General features: G+C 36.5%; 1 protein-coding gene across 5 annotated transcripts in view; it reads right to left on the bottom strand.

The window, feature by feature from the left end:
* Positions 1-23,152, bottom strand: part of ptpn13 (protein tyrosine phosphatase non-receptor type 13) — a 166,028-nt gene that overhangs the window by 89,924 nt on the left and 52,952 nt on the right. For all 5 annotated transcript variants that reach the window (XM_056446110.1, XM_056446111.1, XM_056446113.1 and 2 more), the window contains exons 3-7: positions 21,247-21,422; positions 19,458-19,523; positions 17,241-17,426; positions 13,113-13,206; positions 5,549-6,121 (exon numbers count right to left, since the gene is read on the bottom strand). In XM_056446110.1, the coding sequence (XP_056302085.1) occupies positions 5,549-6,121; positions 13,113-13,206; positions 17,241-17,426; positions 19,458-19,523; positions 21,247-21,422 (1,095 nt within the window). The remainder of the gene's footprint in view (positions 1-5,548; positions 6,122-13,112; positions 13,207-17,240; positions 17,427-19,457; positions 19,524-21,246; positions 21,423-23,152) is intronic.

Raw genomic sequence — 23,152 nt, 5'->3', positions numbered from 1 at the left:
CAAGACGACTACAGACACTTTTAAGGGTGAAAGAGAAACTAGTGGTCGCCGTTTCAAGTTATTCTGAGCTGTATGACTTCATAAATCATGATTATAACAATGTTATTAAATATTACAATTATAACAATATCAACAATACCGATCACACACAATGCGAAGCTGATTGAGTGGTTTCCTAGCGACGTAAAAAGCACAGTGCACTTGTGTTATGGTTTTTATGTCAACACAAAAAGGCAGTATGGTGCACCTCACTAAAATTGTGTTAGGTGTGCTTGACCCCTTTATTGAACACTTTACCTCGATTACAATTCTTGAATGATTATTTTATGTTCAATGTAATTTTTTAAAACATAATTTCTTTTTCATAGTTCATTATGTTATCATTTGTACTGTAAATGTACTCAAATATTTAGGGTTATTTCTTCAAACTACAATCAAAACAGAAATCATCTCACAAATTGCTTGAAATTGAAGTCAACTTCAATATACCTTTTTTTTTGCCAAGAAAATTTGTAAAGTTTAAAAAAGTTTAAAGTTAACAAAACATCAGTGAACTAAATATTTCCTGGAAAATGCAGATGATACATGAGAATGGGGCTGCAAGCTGCAGTTTTCTGCCCAATACCAAATAAACCAGCAACAAAAAATATGATTTACCTGCTGTATGAGAGATTTACATTCTCTCTCTCTCTTTTTTTCTGTCAGGCTGTCACACATTTAAACAATGTACTCTCCACAATATCAGAGAAACTCTGAAATAGAACATTTGTGCAACTATTAAGCTACACTGTTGTGTTTTTGTTACTTGAATGAATCTATTTTTGAACAAATCATTTGAATCAATGATATAATGATCCATTGACAACAGTGAAAAACATAATTTGAACCATTAATCAAAGAACAGAAGAACAACAACAACAAAAATATTTAGTGCTTTTAGCTTATATAATAAAGTCCACAGACAGGAATTACTCAAATCTGCAAGAAACATACACAGATTTGTGCAGGAGTTAAGACCAAAATAACTAAAATGACTGGGTTTTGTTGCCTTTTTGTGAAACAATAATTATTTGCTGTGAACTTCAATCTATGAAATTTGTCAGATCTTTTACATTCATGACAAGAACGTTAATATCAGTTTTAAGTGAGGATTCTAGAAGAGGTTTAAATTGACTGGTTCAAGTGATATAAAATATATTTATGAATAAAACGCTACAGTGATGCAAAGAGCATTGTCCCTCAGACAGAACAGTTTAGCAGATCCGTGAGCCAAACTGAAGCCGCATGGACTGGGAAGAGAATGTCTTTGGTTCTGAGCTCATGCGTGGTAAAAATAGCAGCCAAACAGCTTGCGGGCTCGGTTCAGGGCCAGGTCGAACAGAAAGCCTGAGGTTTATTATTATAAAGCGAATCTTTACTCCATCGAGAAAATGTCCAGATGGAAGCCAGGCGAAGGATCTGTGCATGAATGTGGCGCATATGAAGAACTCAAAATCTCTAATGGAGATTGAAAATAAGAATGAAGAGAGACAATATATGCAAACCTAAACACTTTCTGCCACACTGTATTTCACAAAGCCAGCTAGAAATAAAAAAATAAAAATCCTGGTTTAAAACGTCTTTAAAGTTTGATTAATTTTAATAAACATGTATGTTTAGATCATTTAAATGATTCTCTGAACAGAATCACAACATTTACTGTAGTTTATTTTAGTACATTCACAATCTTAACTTTAAAAATACTGTATATATAATATTTTATACTGATATTAAAATAGTAATAATAAAAACAATTAAAGCCACAAGCATTAAAGGACTTTTAATGCTGATTAAGTTTTTGACAAACAGAATTTATGGCTGACATTAAAACGCATCCTCAATGGACAATGTTGACACACAGTCAAAAAATTGTATGGTTTAACTATTGTATCGATAATGTCATTAGTAAGGCTTATTTATGCACACTTTGTGAAGTTTATTTGCAAAATAATTTTGAGAGGATCATGAGCTTATTATTGCTTGCGGCTGGTCCTGCATTATTCAATTTATGATTCACCAATCAGACGATTCCCAAGCCACTATAAATACCATAAGTTCCGTATAACAGCCATCTTTGTTTTGAAGAATCCCCCTTCCACCCCCTACTTCTACTCTTTTTCTAGATGGGTGGCACAGTGGCCCAGTGGTTAGCACTGTTGCCTCACAGCAGGAACATCACTGGTTCTAGTCCATACCAAGCCAGCTGACGTTTTAGTGCGGCGTTTACATGTTCTCCCAGTTCTCACGTGGGTTTCCCCCTGGTTCCCCGGTTTCCTCCCACTGTCCAAAAACATGCAACTTAAGTTAATTGACTAATCCAAATCAGTACCATAGACATGCTCCTTGTAAGTAGTTATTTCTTAAGACCAATCACTATCTGTTTATTAGCTACTAAAGATCTACCTGAGCTCAAACTCTCTTCCCGTCCTGCAAATGGGAGGGAGCCCCGGGCTCAAGGATCTTATGACCTCAGGTCTCTCTCCCGGGACAGCATGCCAAACAAGCTTTATAATCAATCATCAGCTAAGTGTGTACTCTTGAAGTGCCACTTGTTGAAATTTGTAGTTTGAACTGTAAGCTTGGACTTGGTCTGATTTTAAATGCAATAGCAGTGTTTTTACTATAAATTAGGTCTATCAATAACTAATAAGTGGTCTTTTGCTACCATTTAGTGGCTACAATGATAATATCAAGTAAAATTAATCTTGAGGAATGATAAACAAAATAAGTTGGCGGTTCATTCCACTGTGGCGGATAAATAAATAAAGAGACTAAGCTGGAGGAAAATGAATGAATGAATAATAATAATAATAATAATAATAACAAATTATAAGTTATATGAAATATGTAATCAATTAAAAATAATGGTAAATAATAATTTGTAATAAAAATAAAACGATAAAGATTGGAATACTAAATTATTTTAGTAAATGCGGTATTTTATTGACAATCTACACTGAATTAAATGCAACTTTTATAAATAAACCATAATAACAAATATTATATGTTTTACTATAGAAATAAAATTATATGAAATTCAAAGTTCAACAAAAATAAACTAAATTAAAAACATACACAATAATAGCATTTCAACTTTAAAAAGCCATTATTATCCTGCAGTGTCATTTTTAAAAGATTATCTTGCCTGATGTTTAACCACTTTAAATGAGTTTCCCCAACAGGCTTTAAATGAAAAGCCAGAGGAAAACGGTGAGAGTGAATGAGTGAAAGAGAAAGAGTAAAAGGCCTGCTCAAGTATGCAAGCTTCTGAAGGCCTAGAATTATCCATCTCTCTAATTAGTTCCAGGAATCTAGAGCCCTCAGCCAGTCTGAGTCATAAAGAAACCTGGCAACATGCCGCACGCGCAAAAACCCACACAAACCCCATTCATAACCCAGCGTTCACTCACACCACACACTGACAAATCAGCTCAGATCTTTGACTTTTATTGCTCCGAGTGCCCGTGCATCAAAAGATCTGAAAGTACCTCTAGATCACACGCAGACAGGTCAAGGTGACTACTGTATCTTCTGGTGTCATTTGCATTTTAGTGATGAGTCACAATCAGTAGCTTTATGAATGCACGGTGGTTTTAACCACTGTTAACCAGTCTGGTTAAAGCTGTCACATCAGTTTAGATTTAGCATTTGGCTTTGAAGCCTCTAGAATAAAACAGCACACTACTGAAGCAAGTAGCTTCCGTAATGTCATAATTAGGGGTGTATTGGTACACGTATTCAATACTGTTACAGTACAGAGCTGACGGTTTGGTTCATGCTCTTCCAAAGCAAATACAGTCAGTCCTGATGTGAAGTCATTGAGTATGTTTACATGGACACCAATGTTACGATTAAGACCATACTCTGCTTAAGAGTCTACCATGTAAACAGCAACTTCTGATGAATTTAATTTGACTAAAGTTATAATCAAACTAAACAGAAATGGAATTAAGACACGTGGAGCATACCGATTTGAGTCGCATTATTGAAGTGCATTACAGACATGTAACCACCTTAAACCACTACAGTTTTGCAGTACTTTTCACTACAGTTTTAATACAATTCATGTTTATTTCTAAAGCGCTTTTACAATGTAGATTACGTCAAAGCACCTTAACACAGAAGATAATAGTAAATTAAAACTGTGTCAGTCCAGTTTTCAGACTTTAGTTTAGTTAAGTTCAGTTCAGTGTGGATTAATTTTCACTGCTGGAGGTCCAAACACTGAAGAGCAAATCCATAGATGCACAGCTCCACAAGTCCCAAGCAAGCCAGTGGCGACAGTGGCGAGGAACAAACTTCACCAAGTGATGAATGTGAAGGAAATAAAACCTTGAGAGAAACCAGGCTCAGTTGGGCACAACCATTTCTTCTCTGACCAAACTACTTGTTAATTTTGTGACAGAATATTCCATACACACGGCAGTTGTCGGGTGTTTGATGACAAACATATGAGAATGGCATCAAGCAGGAGAGCACATTTTTAGTGCGAGTGGGAATCGATGATAACCTGAGAATTCTGGACGAAATAGACATTGTGAAGTGCCTTGACTTTGAAGTGGCTGTGTTGCGGGGACATGAATAAAAAGTTGAATGACATGGCAGATGCGGCTTGAGAATTTCCGCCACTGACCGTTTGCAAGCAAAGTGTGAGAAATTAACTGCTGTTAAACTCAAAAATTAAAAACGAAATGTCCAAAATCACTTATGGTTACATGACCAACACAAACTGTTTTTGCGTGTGTTAAAACGCCAGAGGAAACTAACATCGAATGGTGACAATGTCATTAATGAACTATGTACTATAACATGTAAAATGGGAACATGAAAGGAACATTCAAAAACATTAAATAAAAAAAATAAATTAATTAATAAATTTTAAAAAAATAATAAAAACAACCCTGGTGCTTGTGTGTGGAGCTGCTGATTACACAAGTCACGCACATCTGTCAACCACAGATTTAATTTCACTACATGTAGTGTTTAATATAAGGTTTAGTTAACATTTAATTTAATAAAAACTTTATTTACATAAAATACTTTTCTTCAAATGAGATTATAATGTTTTTGAACACTAGTTTTCTTATTAAATAAAACAAATTAAACTGTTTAGATAAAAAATTCTCAGAGACCCCAAACTTTTCATAAGTCAGTGTTATTGTGACAATATTAAGGAAATTCAATGATCTTATTTGTTAATAATAAATATACAGCAACTAAAATAATCTAAAATATATCTTTTAAACTTTACAAAATGACACTTAAAAAAAAAAAACAATTAGCTACATATTTTACTTGTGGAAAAAAAAAAAATCACTGGAATATTTAGTGAATTTCAAACACATTCGGTACAGTTGCATTATTTTAATTTATTAACCTCAGTTAGTCTAAATAAGGCAGTTAATTTGCCATAACAATCTACAATCTGCCTATTTTAGAAATATTTTTTAAATGTGACTACAAAAACAACATGACTACAAAATCTGAGTAAATGCTCAGCAGTACTCACCATCGATGGCCTGTTTGAGCGCTTGCAGTTTCTTCTGTTTCTCTCTGATGCGATCATAAGCACTATTGAAGGCCGAGCCGACGGATTGATTGGAATGATGGTGCGTCTTTCTGACATCCAGACTTCCAAAGTCGGAGTAACGGGAGTCTCTGGCTTTAGAAGAGGGCTTGTGTCTGCCAGCTGAACGGGTGCTCAGGGCACTGCTACCCCTGCGGGCATCTTCAAGAGCCCCGAAGCGGAGCATATCTGGGTCCAGACAGGCCAGATCGGCAGAAGAAGCCCAGCTCTTGTTCCTCTGATGTGGATGCGAGCGCTGGTTCACTTCTATGGGTCGACCTCGCTGTTGTTGCAATTGTTGCAGTTGTTGCTGCTGGCGTTGGTGGTAGAGTTCGGCAGATAACTCAGATGCTGTGGGATAATCTGAAGGTGGGTATGGAGTAAGACCCTCGTTTGCTTGGATGAGGTCCTGCATAGGGAGAGAGCCCATGGAGCGGCTAAGTCCACGGTTCAGGTTGGCCTGCTCTTGTGTTCGGGCTCTGTAACGCTCCAGCACACGATGCGCAGCACTACGGCCTAAAGATGGAGGAAAAATACACAAAAAGGTTAAATACACTTGAACAAGAAAAGTATAAAGCTACATGATACTTGGTTAAAATTATTGGCACCCTCAGTAAATATGAGCAACTAAAGCTAAACTAAAAGAATTATAATAATAATTTAACCTTTTACTTATAAAACAGTCCCACTTTATGTTTGATGACCTAAACTAATCTGTACTTACATGTAAATAAATAATTTGTTACAATGTATTTGTTTTTACATTGTGCTTATGTTTGAATGTAATTATGTTTTATTCACACAGTTGACCATCACATACACCTTAACCCACCCATAAAACTACTCTTACCCCCAAACCTGTCCCATTTTCTACCCGTATCCCACCTCAAGAGCACAAGAAGTGTTCTTCAATACATTATGAAGACAGTAAGTACATTGTATTTATAATTTGATACAAGTACATAATAGTTAGTCACCTAATATAAAGTAGGACCAATAAAACAACAGGAAATAGGGTCAAAACTCTCATTTGTGCTGATATATATATATATATTTTTTTACCCTTTCTTGGTTTACAGATATGTTTCCATGAATTTTACCATTCCCATTACTTAAAATTTGCATTTTCTTTGCTGTATTTATGTATGTATGTATATATGTATGCGGAGGACAAGGCGCTGACTTGCTATCTATTAAACAGCCTCTACATTACTATAAAAATTCAGTTTATTGTCGATAGTTGTGCCTAAATACTTAAAATTTGAGACCTGCTCTACTATTTCAATTTATGATGACTTATGTATGTATGTGTGTGTGTCTTTGCAATATATATGTTGTAGACATCAAATTTAAATATTTAAAACCTAAACAACTATTTTTTTATATTGAAAATAATATTGTAATAAGACATTAAATCTTAAATGTTTTTATTGTTTATGTTAAACATTTTGAGACTTCTAAAAATGTTCTTAGGCATAATAATCAACAATATGGCTATGCAAGTACAGTTGCAATCAGAATTATTAGCCCCCCTTTAAAAAATGTTATTCTTATTCAGAATCAGTTTTATTGCTAAGTGTGCTTACGCCCTCAAGGAATTTGTTTTGGCTACAGAAGCTTCAAGTGTACATAAAGTGACAGCACGAAATAAATATGAAAAAAGACGATAAACAGTAAACAGAGATGCAGTTAGTCAAAAAGATCTGGATGTTAAATTGTATGTACAGATTTGTTATAAATATACAGGTTATAATCTGCTGTGTACAATTGCGTACGGAGAAAGTATTGCATTGTATATTGTTATAAGGTGCTGTGTACAAGTGCGTATGAGAAAGTATTGCACGTTTATTGCACAGTAGGGGAATATTTAACTGTTCATGAGATCCTGTGTCTGGCTGTTTTTGTGCTCAGTGCTCTGTATTGCCGACCAAACGGTAACAGTTCAAACAGGAAGTGTGCTGGGTGCGAGGCGTCCAGAGTGATTTTGCGAGCCCTTTAACTCACTCTGGAAAAGTACAGTTCTTGAAGTGTAGTGCCAGTGATTCGTTCAGCAGTCCGAACTATTCATTTTTTTTCCCAAATGATGTTCAACAGAGCAAGGAAATTTTCACAGTATGTCTGATAATATTTTTTCTTCTGGAGAAAATCTTATTTTTTATTTTGGCTAGAATAAAAGCAGTTTTAAATTTTTTTAAAAACCATTTTAAGGGTCAAAATTATTAGCCCCTTTAAGCTATATATTTTTTCGATAGTCTACAGAACAACCATCGTTATTCAATAACTTGCCTAATTACTCTAACCTGGCTAGTTAACATAATTAACCCTGTTAAGCCTTTAAATGTCACTTTAAGCTGTATAAAAGTGTCTTGAAAAATATCTAGTAAAATATTATTTACTGTCATCATGGCAAAGATAAAGAATCAGTTATTAGAAATGAGTTATTAAAACTATTATGATTAGAAATGTGTTAAAAAAATATTCTCTACATTAAACAGAAATTGGGGAAAAAAATAAACAGGGGGGCTAAAAATTCTGATTGCAACTGTACATCCTATAGGGACCAACTCAAGGAAAAAATGTTAAAGAAACATGAACTTAGAAAAGGACAAAAACAAATCTTTTGAAAGGCATAAATCAATTGTGTCTTCACCAGGCATTTTACTGGATCACAGTTGTCAAGATGAGATTAAAATGGGCGCTAATTGGCTGAAAGAACAGAGGGAACAATAGTGTCCTTCTAGTGGTTGGGATCTCCTATAAAGCCTCTCTGATTTCACCCTGGGTTTCGAGCGACACGCTTATTCGACACGGCAATTCAGGCCTCGTCAGTCAGAAAGACTTGGATGTTCCAGATGGTTCTGTCTTAGGCACTGAAGAGCTCAACAAGAGGCCTTTTCTCTCATGTTTCATAAAAAGCTTAGCATTTCATCAGAGCTGGGGTGAAGCAGCTAACGAAGAGAAGTATGGTAAAGTCATTATACACACTAACCCTTCAAAATCCATAAAGATGAAAGTCACAACAGAACATAAATGTCCAAAATTTTGGCATATTAGTTTTACCATGTTATTTGAAATCTCATTAGTCAATTATGCCATTAACAACCTGCGTAGGAGTGCTAATTGCAAAGATAATCAGAGATAATATAGCGGAAACACATTTTGTTGTACTACAAAGTGCTAAAAACACATTATACCATCCTTAAATCTCAACATTATCAAATTATTGTGCACCATAAAATGTAAATGTACATGAAAATGTTAGCCTTCTGTGGACAGCTATAGCACAGTGTTAACCGCATCAGGTTAGCGCTAACACTTTTATGTCCACAAAAAGGCTATGTTTTACTAATAAACATTAGCATATATTAAGATCTCTTTAACAACATAAGAAAAAAATCAGATACGTAGCATCAAAACAAGCTATAATGGAGTAGCACTGCTGATTATTTAGTTTTTTCTCTTGAAACTAATGCTAGTGAGCCAAGCACAGACATCTCAAGAAAAAAAAATACAATATATGAAACAAAGCAAAAAAAATATTATTTTTATTATTGTATTAGTTGTTTGGTGGTTTAAAAAATTTAAAAGAGATAAGTAGGAATGCTAACAGCTAAGCTAAGAAAAAAAAGAGTGTAGACAGTAGCACAATGCTAACTGCATTAGGCCAGTTCGAACTTTTATGCTCATATAAAAAGGTGACGTTATTCATTCATTTTCCTTCAGCTAAGTCCCTTTATTCATCAGGGGTCACCATAGCGGAATGAACCACCAACTTATCCAGCATGTGTTTTGCACAGCAGATCCTTTCCAGCTGCAACCCAGTACTGGGAAACATCCATACACAATTATTCACACACATAAACTACGGCCAATTTAGTTTATTCAATTTACCTATAGTGCATGTCTTTGGTCTGTGGGGAAAACCGGAGCACCCGGAAGAAACCCACGCCAACACGGGGGGAACATGCAAACTCCACACAGAAATGCCAACTGGCTCAGCTGGGACTCCAACCAGCGACCTTCTTGCTGTGAGGCAACAGTGCTAACCACTAAGCCACCGTGTCTTCCCAAGGTGATGTTATGCTAATAAAAATTTATATTACATTTTTTAGCAACCCTTACTTTTTTAACAACCCTTGAAAAAAACAATGTTATGCTATGGATCTTCAAAACAAGCTAAGATGCTAGTGATAATAAGCCAGGCACAGGCGTTTTAAGAAAAAAAAAAAAAAAGAAAAATTCATTCAATTATTCATTTTTTTTTTTTTAGCTTAGTAACTTTATTAATCAGGGGTCACCAAAGCGGAATGAACCGTCAACTTATCCAGCACAAGCTTTACACAGTGGATGCCCATACAACCGCAACCCATCTCTGGGAAAATAAATGAAACAAACCAAAACTAAAAATAATGCTGTATTAGTTGTTTGGTGGTTTAAAAAACTATTTAAAAACAATGTGTAGCTAAGAGCTAAGCTAAGAAAAAAGTTGTGTAGACAGTAGCACAATGCTAACTGCATCAGGTCAGTATTAACACTTTTACGCTCATAAAAAGGTGATGTTATGCTAATAAAAAATGTATTAAGCTTTTTTTAACAACCCTTACCACCTTAAATAACTATTGATCTTCAAAACAAGCTAATATGCTAGTGCTAATGAGCCAGGCGCAGGCATTTTGGGAAAAATAAATAAATGAAACAAAGCAAAACAAAAAATAATCCTGAAAAATAAATGCGGTATTAGTTGTTTGGTGGTTAAAAAACAATAACCTAAAAACAATGCTAAGCTAAAAAAAATAGTTTTGTGTAGACAGTAGCACAATGCTAACTGCATCAGGCCAGACTTTTACACTCATAAAAAGATGATGTTATGCTAATAAAAAAAAATTGTATTAAGGTTTATAAACAACCCTTTTATAAAAACCCTTAAAAACATGTTATGCTATGGATATTCAAAACAAGCTAAGATGCTAGTGCTAATGAGCCAGGCACAGGCATTTTAGGAAAAATAATACGCGAAACAAACCAAAACAAAAAATAATTCTGAAAAATAATGCTGTATTAGATGATGGTGGTTAAAAAAATCCTTTTTTGTAGACCGTTTGTAGACAGTAGCATAACTTAAACTCTGCCAGGCTAGTTAGCTAAACACATTTACATGCATAAAAAGGCAATGCTAATGCTAATAAACAGTACCTGAGGCTCTAAGTCACAAAATGAAATTAAATTCAAAGCTATACTCTCATTTGGATCACTCTGTAGCAGATACAATGCTAAAAATGCTCTCTTTAGCATAAGCTACGCTGACATTACCCCCTAAAAAATGAATGCTGACATACTGAGCACACATATTCAAAAAAATGTCAACAAACACTAAACTTACAAAACGAGAACAGTGACACATTCTGCCACCGCAGTTATTACTTTGCTGCTGAGGTTTCATGACATCTGTAAAGCCAAAAATAAACTAGCGCGAAGTGAGTCACTATCTGGGCAGGCCTGTTTTCTCACATCATGACCCGATGCGTGGCCAAATACAACAGCAGGAAAGCAAACTATCCTACAGAACACACAGTCACAAAAAGAAAAACACCCTGGGAAATATCCATTACTGATGGATGCCATGCCTCAGTTATATAACCAACCAGTTGTGTTTGTGCTGAAGCACCGCTGAAACCACTGGGAAGAGTTGGTCATATTTTCCGAAATGAAACGCTCTGGTTTTGGTTTGTGGTGAAGCGCTCGTCTAGTTCTGATTCAACTTGTGTCTGTGAGCACGGAGGACGTGAGGGAAAGAGAGACAGACGGAAGATAGATGGAGAGTGAAAGAAATGAGGGAGCTGGAAAGTTGGGAGAGGAACAGAGAAGAGGAGAAAGGATGACAAGCAAGGAGAGAAAAAAAAGTTCTTTGTTTGGCACATCATTAAACTATAAAGCATAAGAAGTCAGAGGGAAAGATGAGAAAAGCAGACTGAGAGAGTGAAAGAGATGGCCAAGAGATGTTCGAAAAGTCTTGAAAAAAAAAAAAATGATCAGCAAGCGCTAAACTGGGATGCGTTTCCCAAATAACGACGTAACTCGCGGCTGAACTATCATAGTACCCTTTATGACTAAACTGTACTCATCTTCTGACGGCTACTTCCAGCAGGACAGTGTGCCATGTCGTAAAGAACATGGCAATGAGTTCACAGTACTCAAATGGCCTCCACAGTCACCAGATCTCAATCCAATAGAGCACATTTGGGATGTGGTGTAACAGGAGATTTGCATAATGGATGTGCAGCCGACAAATCTGCAGCAACTGCCTGATGCTATCGTGTCAATATGGATCAAAATCTCTGAGGAATATTTTCTGTACCTTGTTTAATCTATGCCACGAAGGATTAAGGCAGTTCTGAAAGCAAAAGGGGGTCCAACCTTGTACTAGTAAGGTGTACATAATAAAGTGGCCGGTGAGTGTATTTTACTATTGTTATATTATTATACACTGTTGGGTTTATATAGCATACCTGCCAACATTCGGATCATAAAATACGGGAGATTTTATCCGGGGCGTGTGAACTGAAGAGCAGGTGCAAAGGTCCGCACGAACTGAAGAGCGGGGGTGAAGGTGCGCGCGAACTGGGGAGCGGGTATGAAGACGGTTGCGCCTTAGGTTTGGTGCGCATGGGGACTGAACCAAAAAGCTAGTCGCAACTAAAAAGCTTAGGACCGTGGGGAGTTGGAGGGGGGGTGGAATTCCGGGAGTTTTCCGGGAGACAGAACAATACGGGAGACTCCCAGGATAAACGGGAGTGTTGGCAGGTATGTTATATAGTACAGCATACAGTAAGCAGCACACTCGTTTTTAATTCAAAGCAGCACTTTAACATTATTTAGAAGAAATAAAATCTCTCCAGAACCACTAATTATCCTAAACAAAATAAGCAAATCTGCAGTCTTATCTAGATTATCTGAAAATTTCTGCACCGATTTTGTCAGTTTTGCCATTCCAGGCACTGGTTCTGGCTTGTCTCTTGTGGCAGGGAGGATCTTTAATCTCTCTGTTGTGATAAACCCCGTCCCCTGAAGGGCCAAAGCCGTGTCATGTCAGTACCGATCCCTGCTTTGTTTATATTCTGAATCACTTCCTCCAGAAGGAAAAGGAGTGTGATGAGTCAGCATGAAGATCAGCGTTTCACTGGATCAGAACAATCAGATTATAAAAAGAGCAGCAGCTGTGATTATAATCAAAATACAAATCATTAACAGCAACTCTAAACTTGTTGTTGACGAAAGACACCTAGAAAAGCAGCAGTGTGAGCGAGTACTAGCACGTCTATGTGTGTGGGTGTAAATGTGTGTGTGCAAGAATAAAGATAAACATAGAAAGCAAATGCAAAGATGTTTAATAGTTTAGGGATGAAATACAGAAATAAAATAACCCATAAGAAATCCCCAACTTTACTTTTCTTACTAGTAAGTAATAGATGCCTTGTTTTACATCTCATCTTGTGTGTATGTGTACTACCTGCAGGCAGGCCTTTTCCTCGAAGTCTCTCGCGGATTTCTTTGCTTCTTTCTGGAATTGACTCCCGTTCGGTCTGGGAAAGCAGCCCGTCCAGCTAAACACACACACACACACACACACAAAGACAAAAAAATAATAATTAAATAAAATCTATTTCACTTTGCCTGAAAAAGACACCTTTTGAATTGATTTGCAAAGAAACAAATACATTTGTATAGTCATGATGCATTAAATAAAAAGGGGTATCATTCATTCATTCAGTTTCCTTCAGCTTACCCCCTTTATTCATCAAGGATCACCACAGCGGAATGAACCGCCAAGTAATCCAGCACAGCGGATGTCCATCCAGCTGCAACTCAGTACTGGGAAACATCCATACTCACTCATTCACACTCATACACTATGGCCAATTTAGTTTATTCAATTCACCTATAGCGCATGTCTTTGGACTAGTAAGGGAAACCGGAACACCCAAAGGAAACCCACACCAACACGGGGAGAACATGCAAACTCCACACAGAAATGCCAACTGACTCCGCCAGAACTCCAATCAGCGACATTCTTGCCGTATCACCAGAAAAAAGGTGTGTTGTGTAACAAAATATTTACTTTTCATATAAATTCTGCTCTTTATAGTACATTTTTCATTGATTTAGAATCATGATTTATTCTTGAAAATGTTTGTAAGCGAGCCTCAATGTTTTCAACACTTGTGGTGATTAATGTTTATTGAGAGTCAGCTTTGCGTTTACAGGGACAGCTTACATTTTAAAATGAATTAAAACACAAATGTAACAATTTATAATCTTCATTGTAAAACTGCTGAATTCCACACAATTCCTTCATGTTAATCACAAATCGATTAAGTTAACTTATTTATTCGTACAAATTTAAGTAGATTGAACGTAAACACTTAAGTTGCACGCCCAAAACATCAAGAATTGTGTTGATTTAGCTCATTTAAAGTCAATCAAACAAGCAACAAAAAACATATTTTTATTGTTATTTTCTAAAAAATGTTATAATATTATTTACTGGATTTATCATGAACTGAATGCAATCGTGTGGAGTATTAAAAACTTTTGAAACGTTATAAATTCACAAATTCCCATAGTAAAATCCCAAACCCCAAATGTTTGACCTGCCCTGGTTTTAATTTTAAACACTTATTTTTCTCTACAAGCCACTGAAAGTCAACTGAAACAAACAAAATAATAATAATAATAATAATAATAATAATAATAAGATTAACAAAAGATAAAGAAAAATCTCCTCTGTTTAACATATTATATACACTATAATATCTGGTTTTATTATAATATATTAATTATTATATTTAACAATGTTCATACTGTTAGGATTATCAGCGTGTGCAGATCGCTGGTAAACATGCAGATCACAATGAACTACAAATCTGCCATTATATGGACTACAAGATCCAGTTATGCAACACACACATACACACAGGCTCCAAATCTCCATTAATTGGACTTACAGCTGATGCAACTTTCAGTCAAATTCTGAATTAAAGTTACTTTCATTCAATCAGTAAGTTTGTTTCTTTTGGACTGACAATGACACAGGCACTGACTTATAAGACTATGTGCAAGAGGCAGAATTGTGGGGGGGGGAAATTATCTTTAATATGCATATTTGTATATATTTTTTTAACAATGTATTTTATATTCTTAAAAAAAAAAAATGAATACAAGCTAAAAGTAAAAAAATATATATATCTAGCTTAGAGAATCAGGAAAACTGTAAAAGGAATAACTGATTCATTGGCCTTGGAAGGCTTAAGGATACTTCTTCATGGTTGCTAAAATCATATTTTGAATAATTTTGAACTCTAAAACTATGGTTGCTGGAGAAAGCAGAAACAAACATGCTGGAAGACATGAAGAGAAAAACAAACTCAAGAGGTTTGCTTACAAGTGGGGAAAAAAACATGCATCCACTCAGAGGATTAATCAACACTGATATGAAGATGTCATCCCTACTGGACCACTTCACATTTACCTCCCCAGTGTGGAAAAAAGGTACACAGAGCAGAAAAAAAGAGCAGAAACGAAGCAGGTCCTGTCTATATGCTCTTTTTGTATCGCTGTGCAATTAAACTACTGGGGATCCTGAAGCTAAAGAACAGGATGTGACATCAAACACAAGAAAACAAGCACAGGAAAGTCTGTTAAATACCTTTTTAAAAGAAAGCCGCTTTATAGGGCTGGACTGTGCAGGCGACTCCATTAATAAGAACAATATTTTCACACACACAGTTAACGCTGAATCATTAGTGCTTGAAAGTCTTTACTTCAAATTAAAATTAAAAAATACACATACAAGTATGTGGCTATGTTTTATATCACTTCTGTGAAATAAAATGCCAAAATATTGTGTAAAACAGTAAAATACTGTGTTGATAAAAAGTTGTCTTTACAACAGAAAACAACACCTACACTGGAAAAAATATATATTTATATGGGATGAATTTAAACAAAATAAATTTAGTAATGTTCAACATATTTTTTTTAAAATTTAGCCTATATAAATTGTTTACAAAAACTTACCATAAAAAATATTTGTAAATCCAATGAATCATTTATTTCAGTGTACATTCTGATTTGCTCTTATGAGTTCCTTTATCTAAATGAATCAATAAAACAAGACTCGGCTTTAAATCAAAATACTAGTGTGCTAATAAAATCTTCTTTAGAATTTAAAAAAAAAATGTAGGATTTGTAACTGAATTACTCTCATTTACTACTTGGTTAATGAATCGATTTAAATAAAAGATTAAAACTTCAAAAATCATTTTGAAGTGCTTTGAAATGTGAAGTTATCTAGGGGCGACACAGTGGCTCAGTGGTTAGCACAATCACCTCACAGCAAGAAGGTTGCTGGTTCAAGTCCTGGTTGGGCCAGTTGGCATTTCTGTGTGGAGTTTGCATGTTTTCACAGTGTTCGCGTGAGTTTCCTACAGGTGCTCCGGTTTCCCCCACAGTCAAAAGACATGCGTTATAGGTGAATTGATTAAACTAAATTGACCATAGTGTATGTGTGTGAATGAGTGTGTTTCCCAGTACTGGGTTGCAGCTGGAAGGGCATCCATTGTGTAAAACATATGCTGGATAATATGCTGGTTCATTCCACTGTGGCAAACCCTGATAAATAAAGGGACTAAGTCAAAAGAAAAGAATGGATTAATGAATATAAACTAGCTCCTCCCCTTTTTAAAAAACAGCGAATAGGGTTTTGTTTTTAATCACATGCTGAACGAAATGCAGGGTTTTAATTCATTAATGTAGTCCCAACACAAATCAATTAAGTTAACTTAAGAAATTTAAGTGGATTGAATATAAAACAATTAAGTTGTCCCCCAAAAAAATGTGTTTCAGCTCATTTTAAATAATTAGTTTGAACAAGCAATAAAAATCTTCAGGAGCTCAAGCGCATCAAATGAATAGCAAATGAGAATTGTCATGAAGCAGGCAGGACCTATCAGATACTGGTGAGCATTTGATTGGTCAGAAAATCTGATGAGAAACTAAAGGTTGTAGCGAGTGGGCGGGGCCGAGAGCCATGGGAACAGGATGAGTCCTACAGAGGAGCTCTGGATTGTAAAAGGAGGAGAGACAGCAGCGGAAGATGAGAGAGGACCAGGCCTGGACATTTCATGTTTTGCTTTCGGTTTGATGTCTGTTTGTTTTATTTTCTCATTAAAAAGTATTTAAAAGTTGTTGTCCGCCTTCTTCCCGATGGCCTGGTGACCATCTAACTTTATTACAGAGGTGATGTCCAAATGTATTTATTTTTTGATCCATTTAGGAAGGGACAAACTGCAGGCTTTAGATGTTTAAATCAAGTATATATCTTCTAAATTTGAATTTTGTCATAATTTTGGTGCACACAATCTTATAGACATCCTTAAAACTACCATCTAAAAACCTTTTATTTGACAGGTCCTTTAAACTGTTGAAACTTCCAGAATAAACATACTAATACTACTTAAAAAATTCAATTTGTTCTATATGTGCTTTATGAACCGTGACTTATGAACTCTATCAATATTAACTTGTTGAAAGAAACCTTAAACAAGTATGAAGATTTGAAAATATTATATATAAATACCTGAGAAAGACTTCCAAGAACGAGCCTGACAAGCCTCCTGATGTATGAAAAGGAAGGGTCACAGTTGGAGGTTCGGATGTGAGCGCTGCAGGCGTCCAGAACCGAGCGAGCGGACAGTCGAGTGAGTGTGGAATCATCACACATGTTGAGCAGGACACTGTTCAGGTGTTCTCCTAGTTCCATTGGCTAAAACACACAGGTAGAGGTTAGTTAAACAGACACTAGAAGAATTAATTTTCATAATTTAACCAAACCAACAATGCAATACTAATAAAAAAAAGCTACAAAGGGGTTTTCTCTCATTTTCAATCACTGCAGATGGTTTAGCATGAGATAAAGCAAATAAACACTCTGTTGATGTAATAATATCTTTTTTTTTTTGTAGAATCAGCCAATTTTGCTTGTAAAAACAATTAAATCCATATACATGTACATATTACATTTACTCATTTAGCAGGCACTTTTATCCAAAGTGACTCAAAAGCATTTCAAAATCTCAGAATTGCAGCTTTTGAAGGCATAAAAATGCTAATATATATATAATTATATATATTTATAAATAATTCACAGAAAATTACAAATGTGTAAAGTGATTAAAAAACCTATTTAAATTGATCTGAACGATTCCATACGACTCCTATCAAATATTAAATTAAAGGGGTCATGAACTACCTCAGTGTTTTATTTTGGACTGTTCCCTGAGGCCCAATTAAAATGCAATCAATATTATTCCAATCAATAACATCAACATTTTGGTATCTGTCAAGAGTCTGCCACTTTGGTCTTAAGTAGTGTTTTGGAAGCAGAGTCCAGACGCTAACCCTGTCATGTTTTGTATGTTGTGCTCTGCTCGAGTTTTCTCGGGTCGAGCACTCATTTTCTGTCATTGTGTGTCTTTGTACGAGCGCTGTCTTGGCCGTGCTCGGGCTCTCATCCTGGTGTGTTCATTGTTTTCTTCGCGGCATGGTGTTTTCGTTCTCATCACTCCAGTCTAGATGGTTTCGGTTGGTGTTGGGATCGAAAAATGCATGTCACATGTGTGAGTGCACAGTAAGCGTTTTCATTTATCGTGTCTTAAGTTCAGTTGGTGTTGTTGTAAGCACGTGGTTCATGTTTACATGTGCTGCATGATTTAGTGTTGTGTTTCGTGTGAACACGCGGTTAATGAGTTCTCTCATTGGCTGCATGTTCTAGTCCTGTTTTATGCGAGCAGATGGCTTGTGTTGTGTTTTTGTACCATGTGCTCCCCCGTCTATCGTCTTGTCCCACCCACCTTGTTATTCTATTAGTTCTCATCATGTTCACCTGCCCGCTTGTCAGTTTATTGGTTTGCTATCCCTATTTATTGTCCCAGTGTGCTCTGTCCTGTGCTGGTCCGTCGTCGTTGTTCTTCTGTCAGTCAAGCCAAGCTCGAGTCAAATTAGTCTAGTTATGTTGCTATGTTTTCCCCCACTGGGTTGTTTTAGTTGCATTTGCTTCTTTTATATAATAAAATCCCTGCTTCTTTGCATTTGGGTCCATGATACATCCTTCCTATCCCCCAACCCTGACAGGATCCCTCAGCAGAATACTCTGTTTGAATGGGCGTGGCCAATTTTAGACTCCCACTGCTCTGTTTTGCTTTTTAATAGGGCTAAACAGGCTGTAAATTAGAAGTGGATGTCAATCTTCTGTGGAGGGGGAGCTTATTCCCCCCTATTACATCATAAAGTTCCAGAATCTGTGGTTTAGTCAGATTGCCTTCAATATATGCTGTTTTTAAAAGAACCACAACGTGTTGAGTTCTGAAATGTACAGGAGATTTTATAGTACTATGAGCTCAAATGATCAAAAGAAAATTTTGCTTTCTCAGTTCATGAGCCCTTTAAGGCCGAATAACAACTCTATTTTATACTGCTTCCCCTTTGCCCTTGAAACATAATGTGAAGTAGGGATAAATATATTCTTCAAAGAAATAGGACATCCCTACTTCAATTTTTCAATTCAACGCTGCTTTTTTTTCAGCCTGACAGCGTATGAGCCTCTGGGTTACCGGTTATGACTGCAAGTTCATATTGCAAAAAGTTTGGTATAAAGCACTTACCTGTACCCCTATATACCTCCAGGTAAAAGAGAATTGGGACGAAACAGAGGGGAAAGGAGAAGTGGAAGGGCTAAAGCGCACAATTGGCCCCAAGAAAAGCTTATTCATAAGCATTAAACGTCTTGTGAGCTCACCTGGCTCTGAGGAATCTCGTAGTCTGCACCCCAAAACAACGTCATGCCAAGCGAATACATGTGCATCTACAAAATGAAAAAGGAAACGTATCTTATGATGATTGTTGCACATTATTGCATGTAATATTGGAGTCCACAATTTAAAGGCGTTTTAAGCATTTCCAGTTTGTGCTGTCAGCATTTGTGAGCATTCTTCTTAAAATAGTTTACCCAAATATGACAATGACCTCATCATTTATTGTCCCTCATGTTGTTTTAAATTTTTTATGAGTTTCTTTCTTCTGTTGAATATAAAAGAAGATAGTTTGAAGAATGCTGGTTGCTAGCCATCCACTGACTTCCATAGTAGGGGGAAAAATACTAGTCTGGCCATGTCCACATGTACACAGGTATTTTTTTATAACCCTTCGCTTTAAAAAAAAAAATCCGTCGTAATATCATGTTTAAGAGCCGGTCGAACCAACAGGCGGCCATATAAACCTTTTATGCAGGGTTCCCACCAAATGCAGAATTAAGTATTTGCACAAGTACATTGCATAAAAGTCAATGCAAACCAAAAACAAACACTTGGTGCCAACGGCAAAGTAATATGCAATGCATTTGCCGCAATTGTGCGGAATTTGCCTTAATTGCATCTTCCACGTTTGGTGTGAACCCAGCCATGTTGGCCAATCAGAAAGGAGAAAACAGAGCACACTGATGTCATGAGGCAAAAACTCTGCATGTAGTGTCCACATGACCACACAGTTCCCAGAGTTTCAGAAAATCTTCACCCGGGTCAGAGTTTAGAAAGTTTTGGCTTCAGTCACCTGAAAAACTGAGTTTATTCAAAGTTTAGAGCTCATTTAAAGGGACAGTTCACCCAAAAATTAAATTGTCATAATTTACTCATCCTCCACTTGTTCAAAACCCAAGTATGTTTCAAAATCTGTGATGATGTAAACTAATGTAAATTGTATTTTTTGTAATGAATATGAGGATATGGCTATACATTTATTTTGTCATTGTACATAGTTAACTTATTGGGTGAGGCGCAGGAATGTATTGATAACAAGTTTCAGTGTTCAAAACCTCTTTCATTGTAATGGGAAAGTCGATTAGGATTAGTTTAAGAAAACAGTTTTAAATTAATCTAAAATAAACCAAAATTTACATGCATAAATGTAAATTTACTAACAAGAAACTTAATTATAAAGTATTGGTGACTGAAATATGCTTCTATGTTAACGGTATCATAGGCTCTCTAATGAAGAAAGTAAAATCTTTAACGTATTTAATTATTGCATTTGCATGTTTGTATTTTATTTATATTTACCCTCTGGCATGTATGTATAGTAATATTGTAAAATGGTAATTGCTATTCTTTAAATAAAAATGTAAAAAACATTCTTCAAAATATCTTCTTTTATGTTTAACAGACAAAACTAACAACTAACTCTCGGGTTTTGAACAAGTAAATGAAGACACAATTGCCTTTTTTGGGTGAACCGGTCCCTTTAAATGAGCTTCAAACTTTGCATAAAGCACATCTGCATAGTTTTGTGTTCTTCCCCGTCTAGTTCTGCTGTCTCTCCAGCTAAAGAACAGCACTGGGAACAGATTATCTGAGAGTGTGCCAGAGAATGCAAAAGACTTCTCTGCAAACAATCATGCCTCGCCTCAGCATGGGTATATCAGTCTCTCTCTAAGAATGTCATGTTTACACAAAAGTGTATACCGCAAGAGATCATATGTTTATGCGTACATTTTGGGGCATAAAAAAAAGTCAACAAAATGTTAAAGATCCCACCTTTTCCATGTCAGAAAGCGAGGATAGGTTGAGGCCATCCAGCACTTCTGGAGGAGTAAAAGCGCGCAGGTCTTTCTGTGTGACATTCTCATCCGTGAAAGAGATGTTTCCTGAAGGCATGAGCAGCAGCGACCACGGAGAGATGATAAAACCCAATGCAGTCGGATCTGCTGAACCTGAGGGGAAGCAAACATAAAGAATATTAGAACAATACTGACCACAAACTGAATTATTTAAAAAAGCATGGTCTGATAAACTAAAAATAAAAATGGGGTGGATGGACGGAATTATATTCAGACACATGACGGATTGACTATGCAATGCGCAGAATGAACAATAGATATTAAGACTGAACAATAGACAGCAAAACCACAGTAAGACTGGATGAAAAATAAAACAGAAAGAACAACTGATTTATAGAGCAGATAGAAAGGACTGACAGAACTAATAATCGACAGATATTAGGAATAAAACAGACAAATGATGAATGGATCTGCTGAACAAAATATGCAGATCACCTCATCCCAAACTGCAGATAGAACAAACTATTCATTCATTCATTTTCAACCGCTTTTCCAGGGATGGGTCATAGGGGCAGCAGTCTTAGGAGAGAACCCCAGACTTCCCTCTCCCCAGACACTTCCTCCAGCTCCTCCAGCGTGACCTGGGTCTTCCCCGAGTCCTCCACCTGGTGGGACTGGAACACCTCCCTAGGTAGACGTCCATGAGCCATCCGAAACAGATGCCCGAGCCACCTCAGCTGACTTCTCTCGATGTGGAGGAGCAGCGGCTCCATTTCAAGTTCCTCCCGGGTGACAGTGCTCCTCATCCTAACCATAAAGGTGCGTCATGCAGCTCTGCGAAGGAAACTCATTTTGGCTGCTTGTATCAGAGATCTTCTTTACCCCAACAGACCGGTACATCGACCGCATTACTGCTGCTGCTGCACGGACCCAAATGTCAATCTCACGTTCCATCCTTCCCTCACTCGTGAACAAAACCCTAAGATACTTGAACTCCCCTATCTGGGTTAAGGACTTTCCTCCAACCTGAAGACAGCAAACCACGTTTTTCCGGTGGAGAACCATGGTCTCGGACTTGGAGGTGCTGATTCTCATCCCAGCCGCATCACACTCAGCAGCAAACTGCCCCAGTGCATGTTCAATGTCCATGTTCAATGAAGCCAACAGAACAACTGAACAGAATTATGAAACAAAATTGGTGACAAAGGACAGCCCTGACCGAGTCCAACATGCACTGTAAACAAGTCTGACTTATTGCCGGCAATGTGAACCAGACTCCTATTCCGTTCATACAGGGATGAGACTGATGAATAAAGAGACTAAGCTGAAGGAAAATTAACAAATGAAAGCTAACACCTATGAGGAAAAAAAATCCTCCAATCTGGAAATGAACAGTACTCAAAAACACACAAACAGAAAAGATCAGCTGAGGAAAAAAGAAAAAGGGTTATATTAGTATAAATCCAATATTTATATTCCCACCTTATGTCCAAGTAAAAAAAAGATAAAGTCATTTTCATTTCTGACGAACTTAAGGGTGCTCTCACATCTGTGGTTCGGTTCATTTGGAACGGACCAAGGGCACCAAATGATATATTGTGGATTTTTTCTGTCATGTTGGGTCCTTTTCACACCACACTAGCTACGTTTCCATCCACCTATTTTATGCTCATTTATGTCTATGCGCATATAAAAACGGTTGATGGAAAGCCAAGATGCACATAAATTTTGAAATGTGCATAAAAAACATGAGCACAACAGAGTAGGAGAAACTTTTTATTCGATAAGAAAAGGTCATGTGATTTTTGTTATAAGAGTCATGTGATGATAAAAATGTGTGTGAATGGACAAACCAGCAGGCTGAACACATTGTAAAACATTTG

This window comes from Danio aesculapii, chromosome 21 (assembly GCF_903798145.1).
Source record: "Danio aesculapii chromosome 21, fDanAes4.1, whole genome shotgun sequence".
Taxonomy (NCBI): Eukaryota; Metazoa; Chordata; class Actinopteri; order Cypriniformes; family Danionidae; genus Danio; species Danio aesculapii.
The sequence above is the reverse complement of the archived record's forward strand: the minus strand, read 5'-3'. Positions and strand labels throughout refer to the sequence as shown.